Here is an 11,809-nt window from a genome sequence, read left to right on the forward strand (position 1 = left end):
AAGAAGAAGCACATCAAGGTTCTGGAGTGGCCTAGCCAGTCTCCAGACCTGAATCCAATTGAAAATCTTTGGAGGGAGCTTAAAATTCGAGTTGCCAGGCGACAACCTCGGAACCTGAATGATTTGGAGGCTGTCTGCAGGGAGGAGTGGGCCAACATCCCTGCCGAAATGTGCACAAACCTTGTCACCAACTATAAAAACCGTTTGACATCTGTGCTGGCCAATAATGGCTTTTCTACAAAATATTAACATGCTGTTTGTCCAGGGGGTCAAATACTTGTTTTTCCTCATCAGATGGTTATCAATTTTAATAAATTCATATGATGTGATTTTCTGGAATTTTCTTTGGGATTCTGTCTTTCACTGTTAGAATGTACATATGATTAAAATTATAGATCGTTGCATTCTTTGTAAGTGGGCAAACCTGCAAAATCAGCAAGGGGTCAAATACTTATTTCCCCCACTGTAATTTCATAGGCCTACATGTATAAATGATGCATTTTACCACTTTTTCTTATTAGGAATTTAACTTTTTCCAAGTCATCACCATTTATATTCTCTTTGATCCCGGATCTGGTTTTGAGGCATTGCACTTGTATCAAATAAGAAATGCCTGTTTGACCATTCAGCTCACTATTCTGCCGATAATCCTGACTTTTATCATGATTTTCTTTTCATGCTCAATCTCGGGACACTGATGTATAAATACTTTACAATTGTAGTGTATTTTGAAAAAAGAACATCAGTCTTTGCCAGCCATTTCAGGTCATCAGAGTAAAAATTACATGGATTAAAACAAAAAAAATCCCACAGGATTGCAACTGAGTGTTTGCATTTATGTGTGTGAATCTTGTGTGTCCTCGTGTTCTGGTATTGTCTTTCTTGTCATTTCTTGTTGCAGGTGCAATTTAAATGTCTTGGCATCGTACACCCATACAGTGTCTATGCCCTCCCCAGCGGTATGTTCAGGGACCCAAGTAGGGAATGGAAAGCGGCAGGCCACCACCTTGGCTGTACTTGGTAACTCGCTTGCCAGCTTCATCTCCAGCTGGTCCATCTGCAGATACAGACAGCAACAATCAGGATAACAACAGTAATACATTGGGGTTCTGAAAACTTACTAGACAAGATCAAATCTAGAGCTTTCAGGTGATACTTCAGCTCTCAAAGGAGGCTATAAGTGACATATTATATTTAATTTATAACAGCTGTTTGGAATGAACTGAATTGTGCCATTTCTCAACAAGATCAGGATCATTTCATCACTGATACATGCATCTATTGAAATATTTCATATTGCCAGTGTCTTAAGGAGCAAGCCAACCAGACTGCCTGGCCAGTAACTATAACTTGGAGTGCTTTATAGTAGAGCAAACGTGCTAGAAATAATTTTACTTACTGTTTTAGTGACTAAAATTGGCACACATGGCATACATTATATTCTATGAAAATATAATAATCTAAATGTTGATAAAATTGCTGTTGTACAAACAGAGGAACTCACCATTTGAGGAACTCCAAAAATGACAACATTGGAGTACTGAGCAAAACTGACCTAGCAAAAGAATCAGAAATATTGGAAATGACATGGTGAAAAGACATCCAGGTATGTTTAATGTTTTCATTTTCTTACACAAAGTGAAATCTGAAGTTTGTGACAAGATGATAAATGCCTTTCCCCCCAAAAAACAGTCACTACAAGCCACTAGATACTTTACTAATCAGGTTTCACAGACCTTCCACAAGTCAGAGATGTGGAATGAGGAGGACCGGTGGACGCCTTCTCTCCAGGCCTTGTAGCGAGAATACCACACCAGCCAGGGGTTCAGCTCAAAACCTGATGCCTGAAACCCACGCTTAGCTGCTGCTATCACCTGCATGAGGAAGGAGGACCGAACAAAAATCAATGCATCAGCAACAATGTGCCAACAGTGTAGCAGCAGTTGGGTTTAAAGCAAATCTGGTAACACTGTGGAGTTTCTTTCTGTGGTGTTAATACAGCAGTGGTGGAAGAAGTATTAAGATCCTTTACTTAAGATAAAGTACAAGTAAAAGACCCGCATTAAAAACTTTAAGTAAAAGAGTATTATAAGTATTATCAGCAAAATGTACTTTAAAGTACCACAAGTCGAAGTACTCATAGTAGAGTAAATGTTCCCTGTCAGTGTTTTACTATTGTGTATTTGGATTATAGATAGATAATTTATTCATCCTCGATCACAGTGAAATTGCAGTGTCATAGTTTGCATCGGTTTACATAACTAAAACACACAATTACAGTTCCAAAACATACACAACTTACACTCCGTCTGAAGATACTTTGTAATCCAGTAGTTTGTGCAGAGGGTGTGGTATTTTATCCATACTTTTGAGCAGTTTGTGCAATTTCCAATTTTGTGCAATATTACTGCTGTAGGGTTGTGCTCACTTAACTACTTTATATACGGTTGGGTAGTTTAATCTACAGCATCATATTCTATGAGATCATTGTATGTTTGTAGGGTTGCTGTTCTGGGAGAACCTTGTAGCTCATCTACTTTTCATGAAGTAATTTGTTTAGATTAAGAAGCAGGATCATTTTCTCAACCTTTAAAGGAACACTTTATCAGAACATTGTAATTTCAAAATCTACACATTTGAAGATACATGGTTTTCACTATGCAGGAAAGGTTTGAACATTTGTAATATAAAAGTAACTAGTATTTAAAGCTGTCAGACCGGAGTAGTAAATACAATATTTGCCTCTGAGATGTAGTGGAGTACAAGTATATAGTAGTAGGCTATGTCAAATTTGTACTTAGTTACATTCCATCACTGTTCTGCAGGACATCTATGCAAAATATCACAACACAAACCAGAAAATGTAAGCTTGGTAAGCACTTTCTTCTGGAGGTGAGATGAAAAAGAAGACACTTCAAAGTTCAAATAAAATGACAAGACATGCTTGTGAAACATTAACTTTGGCAGATTTAGAGGAAATTGAGATTTGGTCAGTATAATGAGCATGTCACAAACATCACTCTACAGGGTAAGACAACCCAGCACTTACTATCCTTCCATCCCCGCTCCCAATGTCCACCAGGGTCCCCGATCTGGCTCGCAGCACCCTGAAGACGTTCTCCACCTGAGTGGTGGTCGCTGGCACGAAAGGGAGGCAGACTTTTCTCAGGGCAGGAGTGACAAACGGAGCAGCCACTGCGTACAGGGCGACCAGCGACCCTCCCAGCACCCCCGTCAGGATGAGACCCAGTCGACTTCTGCTCTTTACTTCCTTAACCTCGCTGCTGAAATGTCCGCCCGGTGTCGAGTCAAGCAGAAAAGGCTCTTTTTGTGACATGATTATAGCTTAACGGAGATGTTACAAGTACAACATAAATACGTAACGGCGGCCAACATTAGCTGAAGTTAAAACAGCATGAATGACAGCTGGGACAATGCTAAAGGTTAGCTACCCAAGGAACGTGTCATGAATAACATCTGATATTCAAACCGCACGTGCTCATTATGCTGACCGCTATGTCAGAAGCGCAACATAAATAGTTATAAACCAAGGAATGAACTACTGAAAAGGCGATGATCCTGTTAGTTTACAATCCATGCATCCAAAATCATGACCTGTGCAGCCCTGTTAAAGGTCCGTAAGGATGACAAAGGTAACTTACGAAGGTTCCTCGCTGCCTTCTTCTTCTTCTCTGGGTTTTATGGCGAGTCGTAACCAACTTGTTCAAGTGCATACCGCCACCTACTGTACCGGAGTGTGTAATATCAAGGTTTTAATACTTCAGGTTACAGGTTCAGTGTAACCAAAAGGTAAATAAATAAATAAATAGAAAATAAAACAAACAATCAAAAAACCACCAACAACAAAAAAAGACTATATGTTATGGTCTAATCCTGTTTTTATATTAACAATGGCTGGTGTAGTGACGTTACAGTGATTCAGCAGCACTGTTCTCCTAATCTGAAATCATTAACTGTAAACCATTTTACTCTCCCCGTGAGTTTGCTTCATTCAGTTTTCATCTTGCCGCACGCCAACATGCACGACGCACAGCGCATGCTGGCCAACCGGATACAGTGTGTGGGGCAGACAAACCCGGACTCCTTTGTTATTGTTCTCGGTGACTTTAACAGGGGAAATCTCAGCCAAGAACTCCCCAAATACAGACAGTTTATAAAGTGTCCAACCAGAGAGGGGAACACTTTGGATCAGTGCTACACCACAGTTAGCAGTGCCCACTGGGACACTCTGATCACGTGATGGTCCATCTGATTCCTGCTTACAGGAAAAAAACAAACCTCTGTAAACCTGTAATGAAGAAATCAAAGAAGTGGACTAGTGAAGCTGTAGAGGATCTTCAGGCGTGTTTGGACTGCACTGACTGGGACGTTTTCATGAAGGCTACCAACAATCTGGTATACAGAGGTTTACAGAAGTTTACAGAGGCTGTGATGTCCTAAATCAGCTTCTGTGAGGACACATGTATACCAACACGCACCAGGGTGAGTTATAACAATGACAAACCCTGGTTCATAGCTAAACTCAGACAGCTAAGGTTGAAAAAGGAGGAGGCATTTAGGAGTAGCGGTTAAAGTACAGTTTAGCAAAGGAGGTGCGAGAAGCTAAACGACTTAGAGAGACTAAAGAACCAGTTCTCTGCAAACGATGCCACTTCTGTCTGGAGGGGTTCAGACAGATCACAAACTATAAACCCAAAGCTCCCCACTCCATAAACGATTCTCGCCTGGCAAATGAGCTGAACCAGTTCAGCTGCTTTGAGAGTCAATCAGAAACCATCCCCCTTGACTCCTCCGTTCAGCTTCAGCCTCAGTCCACCACTTCTTCCCAAACTAAAATCCATCACAGACCCACTCCTGGACCCCCTGCAGTTCGCGTACAGAGCCAACAGGTCTGTAGATGATGCAGTAAACATGGCCCTTCACTTCATCCTCCAGCACCTGGACTCCCCAGGAACCTACGCCAGGATCCTGATTTGAAGAGCCCAGCCCCACCCTCCCCCATCATCCTGTGTGACTCCTCAGTCACCACTGTGGACTCCTTCCGCTTCCTGGGCTCCATCATCTCCCAGGACCTCAAGTGGGAGCTGAACATCACCTCCATCACCAAGAAGGCCCAGCAGAGGATGTACTTCCTGCAGCAGCTGAAGAAGTTCAGCCTGCCAAAGACAATGATGGTGCACTTCTACACCGCCATCATTGAGTCCATCCTCACCTCTTGCATCATCATCTGGTATGCAGCTGCCACTGCCAGGGACAAGGGCAGGCTGCAGCGTATCATTCGCTCTGCAGAGAAGGTGATTGGCTGCAATCTTCCTTCTCTTCTGGACTTGTACACCTCAAGGACTCTGATTGCAGCTGACCCCGCCCACCCTGGACACAAACTGTTTCAGACTCTCCCCTCTGACAGGAGGCTGCGGTCCATCAGGACCAAAACCTCTCGCCAGAAAAACCGCTTCTTCCCGTCTGCAGCCTCATTAACAAGGCCCGGGTCCCCCACTGACACTCCCCCCTTGCAAATGATACAAATGTCTCTGCACATCTATCAATACTGTTTCATCTCGTGTCGTGCACAGACCTGGCACATTGCACATATTTGTTGTTGATTGTTGATCTTTGTTGTTGTATATTTTTATGTTATCAGTTTATATATTTATATGTACACAATATTCTCTTCCGTTGTGTTTCTTCTGCACGGCACAGACCCAGAATAATGCACATGTATATATCTGCAATGTTGTCTTCCATTCCATATTTATATATTTCTACATTTATTTATGTTGCCACTGGAGGTGCAGTAGACTTTACAGCTGACTCCTTGTTGAGGACCTCAAAGCGAGCATAAAAGGTGTTAAGTTCATCTGGTAATGTGGCCTCACACATGATGGGGGAGCTCCTGCTTTTGTAGCCTGTGATGTTTTTGATGGCCTGCCACATATCTTTGGTGTTGAGGTCTCTCTCCAGTCTCGGCTGATGTCTCCGCTTTTCCACCTTGACGCCAGCTTTCAGTCTCGCCCTAGCGGTGCTGTAGGCTTCTTTATCACACAACCGAAAAGCTCTGGACAGAGCCCTCACCTCTCCATTCATCCAGGCCTTCTGATTGGGGAATGATTTGATCAACAAATCATCAACACATTTGCTGATGTATGATGTCACTGATGATGTATATTCCTCAAGCTTGATGTGGCTCTCCTGGGTGGCGGCCTCTCTAGCCATGCTTCAATCTGTGCTCCCAAAACAGACCTGCAGAGCTGCTGTAAATTCATCTGTCCACACTTTGACTGTTTTAATTGTTGGTTTGACCTTTTTTTAATCAGCTGGGTGTAAGTGGGCTGAAGAAGCGGAGAAATATGGTCTGATAAACCAAAATAGGGATGGGGGAGGGCTTTGCTGCCAGGAATATTGTTGTGGACATGCTGGTGGCATTTCAGTAATATCGTTCTGAGATCTGTTAAAATCGACAGTAACAAAAAACAATAAACAAAAAACATCAGAATTACACATCTAATAAACATTGTCCATCCACTTTGACTGCGGTTGAGCGCCAAGCATCGTTAATGTAGGTACACATAATGCTGAGGCAGATTGGAGGGTACGTGTGGAGGTTTGTTTGGTGAGGAGTTCCTTGAGGTACGGAGGGGGGGGGGCTTCACCATGGATGCACTGGTGGGTAAGGAGGGACACCTTGTACTCAGCCAGTAAATTCAGAAAATTCTAAAAGGTTAAAAAACTTTGAGCACCACTGTAAAGCATACTTCCATGGCAATGATAAACGCCATATATTATTCTGTATTAACATAAATGTACGAGCTATGGCTGCAGAACATTGACTCTGAAGCCATAAGGTAACATTTACGAGGTTCTCAAGACCAGCAGGCCTGTAGAAAGTTAAATTATAATTGAAAAGGCTGTCAACGCTGAGAATGTCTTCTCAGGACGTCAGTCAGGTCTGTGAGGCCATATTTTGAAGGTTCTTTCTTTTGAGGACCTCATAAAATATTCTTACCTTATGACTTCAGAGTCAATGTTCTGCAGCCACAGATTGTACATTCAATGCCACTGAAAGTATGTATGTGCTATGTTGAATAAATGTTGTATGGAAAAACTTTTACGGATTCTCTTCACTTGCATGACACAGTGGGAGTGTTGGATGAAAGATTCACACAGTATAAAGCACACTGGTAAATCATTCTTTTGGCCAGATGGCCTACATTAGGACATTTCTGATGTGAGTTTGTTGTCAGAGCTGTAAGAACCTGACATCAGTGTTAGAACCAGGCTAGAACAGAAGGGCATGCAGGTTTAACTCTGGGCTGAGGGTGAATGATGAAGATGATAATAGGCTGCAAATAAGACATAAATATCAAAAACCAAATGACGTGAACAACAATAAATACAGCTAGGCTACATCAGTAATCTGGATTCAAAACATTTACTAAAGACACAAACCAGGCCTTTAGTTAAATACTGCCACCTGCTGGTAAAAAGGGGGAACAGCTTGATACATTAAGTTGGAAACCACATTAAATATGAATTTAATATAAAAAATATATAATGCTGACAGTAACAACTCTGCACACACAATAAGTTCTTGGGTTAACCTATATTAGCCTACCAACTGTATTACACCAAACAATGCGCCTAAAAAACGTGACTCCTGACTGCTGTTTAACGTTACATGAATAAATGCACAATATTATAGTGCATGTAATCAAACTGTTGCTAACGTATTTCTCTCGGTCCAGGTTTATTTATTTATTTTCATCTAACATCACCCTGGTAGGCTATAACTTTAGTGCTGCATAATGTTACAGATCTGACCGTTCTCCCAGCTTGGCTTTTATTTGAACATGTTTACCATTACTACCTGGCCCACCTGTCTTTATTTTCTTAACGTCTACCTTCAAACGGAGAAATAAAAATAGGAATTTCAAAAAAACCAAAACCGGACCACCATGGTCCCTGTCTGCACACAGCGAGTGTGCATAGGCCACCCAGCGGTTCCATGGTGTAATGGTTAGCACTCTGGACTCTGAATCCAGCGATCCGAGTTCAAATCTCGGTGGGACCTGATGTTTTCAAGGCTAGGCCACGTACCACAACGTCTTTTGCACCTTCTATCTCACTATTTTTGTCATTCTAGGAGTCCTTCAGCTACATTTAAAAAAAAAAAGTGATATAAATACATGTATTATTCTCATTATGATTAGGATACTACTACTAACAACAACAATTTATGGGGTTTAAATTATTTTATTTAAATAGGTCTAAAGAGAAACACAAAATTCAGTTGGCAGGTGTCATTTCAAAAGATAAAACTATAACACAATATAATGCAGTAAGGCTCTCAGGTATTCTGTGTTGATTTCAGATATGTATTAATCTGTAGATCAACTTTTGTAATTTAATATCATACCGGCCGAGTCAGCACACATGCAGGCATGACTGATTGAATTAACTTCTTTAAATGTGCATGTGTTCACGTCAATGATAAATAATTTCATTTTGATTCATTTAGAAACCCCTGCACTTTAATAGCTCCTGCGTTTTAGCAAGTTTTCTACTCATGTTCAAAACTTTCTGAATAATATTTTTTTTTAAGTCTCCCTGCCCTATACTGCAGTGCATTAATTAGCCTGCGTTATTGCTCTGCTGATGTGGTAGTATGCCCCTTGAGACCAACAGACAAAGAATCCTTTAGGACTACAATACAACTACATTTTGTATAATATATGTAGAACTATATACAGAGCCAGTGCTGACCTCCCTGGGGCCTGCAATGGGGCCCTCCTATGTAAACAATTTGCTATTGCTGCAGGGCTCTCACTATAATCCTTCCTCCTTTAAACCAGTCTGTCTCTGTAATAAGGCTTAATGAAAACCTCTTCTAGACTAGAAAAATCTAGTGTTGGTTTGAATGGACCTCTGCGCACTAACTCAATCCTCATAAAATCTGTTAATACTGGGGGCCAATCTGCTGGGTCATTTGTTGGGGCAGTAACTGTTTCACGAGTGTTTGAGCTGCTTGTATCTGATGCTGGCTGAACATCTCTGGCTGTGCTGGTACTCTCTGAGGCTGCCTGTATTTCACCTGGGTCTGTGTGACCGGCTAAAGACGTCTATACTGGGTAAGCACTGGCTGAGGCTCAATGTGGATATAATATCTCTACTGTAGGTTGTGCATTGATTATTGAAATAACACAATTTCCTTGAACATTATCTTACACGGTCACTGAAATCATCAGCATACCTGATGCAATCAGCTTCACACCTAGAATTTATTAGCTGTCTTTTGTGGAGACCAAACTGCCCCTGATGTTAGCTTTTAACTAAATTCTCCAGTTTGAGACGGGAACAACGCCTCTGTCATTTATTTGGAGTAGCCTAACTCTTATATGTGTTAAATATGCATACGTTCCAATACAGTCCCACAAAAAAACCCAACATTGAATTACGTAGGATTAATAAAGTATGTCGTCTTCGTCTTTTTCTTTTTCTTTGTGGAGAACAGCCAAAATAATTTCAACAAATCATCACATTTGCATTCTGGGGCATTTTTATTATTTTTTTAAATTAAGAATTGGACATTGTATTATATTTGAATCAAATTTACAAATAACAAAACAAACCCACATTACAAATACAAAATTCAGTTGCTCTTACAAGAATTAACAGGGAGTATAAATAGTTTAAAACTTTAACCTTGACTTTACATAGAAAAAGAAAATTATTTGTAACACATTGTGAAGTAAACAGTGTTTTCATCATATTCCTGCTCAAGAGGTATTTATGTTATTACAGTGTATACTGATTAAATAAATAAAAAATCCTGGGTAGCATCCCCTTTTATATCCTAATACTGTGGAACATGAGTGAAGAATGTGAGGTTTGTAAATATTGGTTGGAAACACAGGCCTGAAATTCCAGTACACACTTTACTGTCTTGAGTACTGTGAGGTGAAGGAACAACATTCCTGGTGTCCTGGATTTTGGTTCACGCAAGACGTTTTTGAACATTCATCACACGACGCATAAAAAGGTAAGGGTTTTTCAAACACATGCACTGAATCTTAATACAAAAAAAATGTTCTTCTCACTTATTCATTTGAAGGCTTCAATATTTGTTCTTACTTCCAAGGACCCTGTCAGACCAGCAATGGCACTAAAACACATTTATCAACACTTCAGTCAATTAGCAGCTGCCGCATTTTAATGTAAACGTAATCATGTTAGGTCTCCTTTATTTTTTGAGTCAGTCCTTCTGATTCTGATTTTACTGTTGGTTTCATACATTCCTGACATGTGGTGAGTTGCTGGGAAATTTAGATTTCATGAGGAATTATCCTCCTGTGTCTCGACACATGTTTAGTACTAAACTGATCAGACCACAGATTGTCTGGTGTTATAGAGATCATTGTCCTTCTGTAGTCTCACATTTGTTCAGAGAGGGGAGCAAGACATCTCTTGGATTTGTCCACCCAGGACGGTTTGTGTCTCACAGACTGATCAGACTGGCTGCTGATGCAGTGGAGAGGAGGACAGGATATCAACGCAACTGACTGGATTTCCCCAGTATTCTGTGTAGCTCTGGGGACATGAGGAAAGGTTTTTCCGAACTACCATCATTCCTCTCCAGGTCATCACCTGGTTGGACCGATAAATGGATGGATGCACGAAGGGGAAGCATGGGAGAAAAAGCAGGAATATATAGATTGTGGCAAATAGACGGATTGTTGAATGATACATGGGTGGATGAATGGGTATGACGGAGGGTGAGAGGATGGGAAGCAGGGTCATTTTAAAGAAGTAGAGACAAAAAGAAAAAAAGAGATTAGTTAGTGTTGTTAAATAGCCACATGCAAAAGACATGATCATCATATGATAAGAGATTACAGGATTCAGAAATCAGTGCGGCCATTTTCTTCAGAATTTGAGAATTGCTGAAACAGAGCCTTGTCCTGTTAAACATCCAACCAAAGTATAATAATAAAATTAGTTTATCAGGTATATTTAGAAAAGAAAAGGCATATCAACACGCATAGGCGTCATTTAGACTTTTGAAATGGTGGATTTTGTCCCCAATACTTTTTGAAAGCATTTGTTTGAAATGTTTTGAAAAACGGCTTGCAGCAAGAAATGTGAAATGCTTTGAGAAAAGTTTATTTGCACAATACGAGAACATATAATGCAATTTAAATATAGAAATAAATAAATGTGCATTTTCTGATAAAAGTAACCAATCTACTGATTACAGCATTTCATTCTGTTATATTTTTATATTTATGAGTTGTGTTCCTGTTTACACTGTAATCATGGATGTGCACACAAAAATCATTCCATTACTTTTGAAGAAGAATTGTTTATACTTTGGAGATCCCACTGTCACTGAAAAGATTCAAGCAGTATTTTTCTTTTCCTAGGATAGTGAAGATTAAAGCCTGACCGATTTATTGGAAAACCACTGAAAACTACACATGGCCCCTTTAAATAGTGTAAGTTAAAAACATAATAATGTACTATTGGTCTTTTAAACTTTGTGCCATTATGACCATTGGATCCTGTTTAATCTGTTTGTTTTCAGTGCACAGCACCCCATTCTGAAATCAATCATGTTGCACTTACAAAAGCAGAGGAAGAGCGTGTCAACACACATGGCGTAAACGCTGAAGAAACTGTGGGCAATCAGGTAGGCGCCTATCACCACCGTCTGATGTGAAAAACACAGAGGTTAGAACAACTACAGCAGGAGCGCAGATCTGATTATAGATGACAAGAAACGTACAAATTGTTT

General features: G+C 40.4%; 2 protein-coding genes, 1 long non-coding RNA gene and 1 other non-coding gene across 9 annotated transcripts in view; 3 read left to right on the forward strand and 1 right to left on the reverse strand.

Annotated features, from left to right (window-relative positions):
* Positions 1–11,809, forward strand: part of grm5b (glutamate receptor, metabotropic 5b) — an 87,947-nt gene that overhangs the window by 44,327 nt on the left and 31,811 nt on the right. The window lies entirely within an intron of this gene.
* Positions 425–3,531, forward strand: LOC123985791. Of its 2 annotated transcripts, none has more exons than XR_006828751.1 (3): positions 425–1,093; positions 1,495–1,606; positions 1,693–3,531. It is a non-coding gene; the product is annotated as an uncharacterized LOC123985791 (long non-coding RNA). The 2 variants fall into 2 exon arrangements; XR_006828750.1 differs by having other exon boundaries at positions 1,726–3,531.
* Positions 8,018–8,089, forward strand: trnaq-cug. Its single transcript has one exon. It is a non-coding gene; the product is annotated as a tRNA-Gln (tRNA).
* Positions 9,667–11,809, reverse strand: part of LOC123985790 (choline transporter-like protein 5-A) — a 15,182-nt gene continuing 13,039 nt past the window's right edge. For all 4 annotated transcript variants that reach the window (XM_046073666.1, XM_046073665.1, XM_046073663.1 and 1 more), the window contains 2 exons: positions 11,641–11,725; positions 9,667–10,662 (listed from right to left, as the gene is read on the reverse strand). In XM_046073666.1, the coding sequence (XP_045929622.1) occupies positions 10,565–10,662; positions 11,641–11,725 (183 nt within the window). In that variant the 3' untranslated portion in view covers positions 9,667–10,564. The remainder of the gene's footprint in view (positions 10,663–11,640; positions 11,726–11,809) is intronic.

The sequence above is a fragment of the Micropterus dolomieu genome, linkage group LG17 (assembly GCF_021292245.1).
Source record: "Micropterus dolomieu isolate WLL.071019.BEF.003 ecotype Adirondacks linkage group LG17, ASM2129224v1, whole genome shotgun sequence".
In the NCBI taxonomy this organism is placed as follows: domain Eukaryota; kingdom Metazoa; phylum Chordata; class Actinopteri; order Centrarchiformes; family Centrarchidae; genus Micropterus; species Micropterus dolomieu.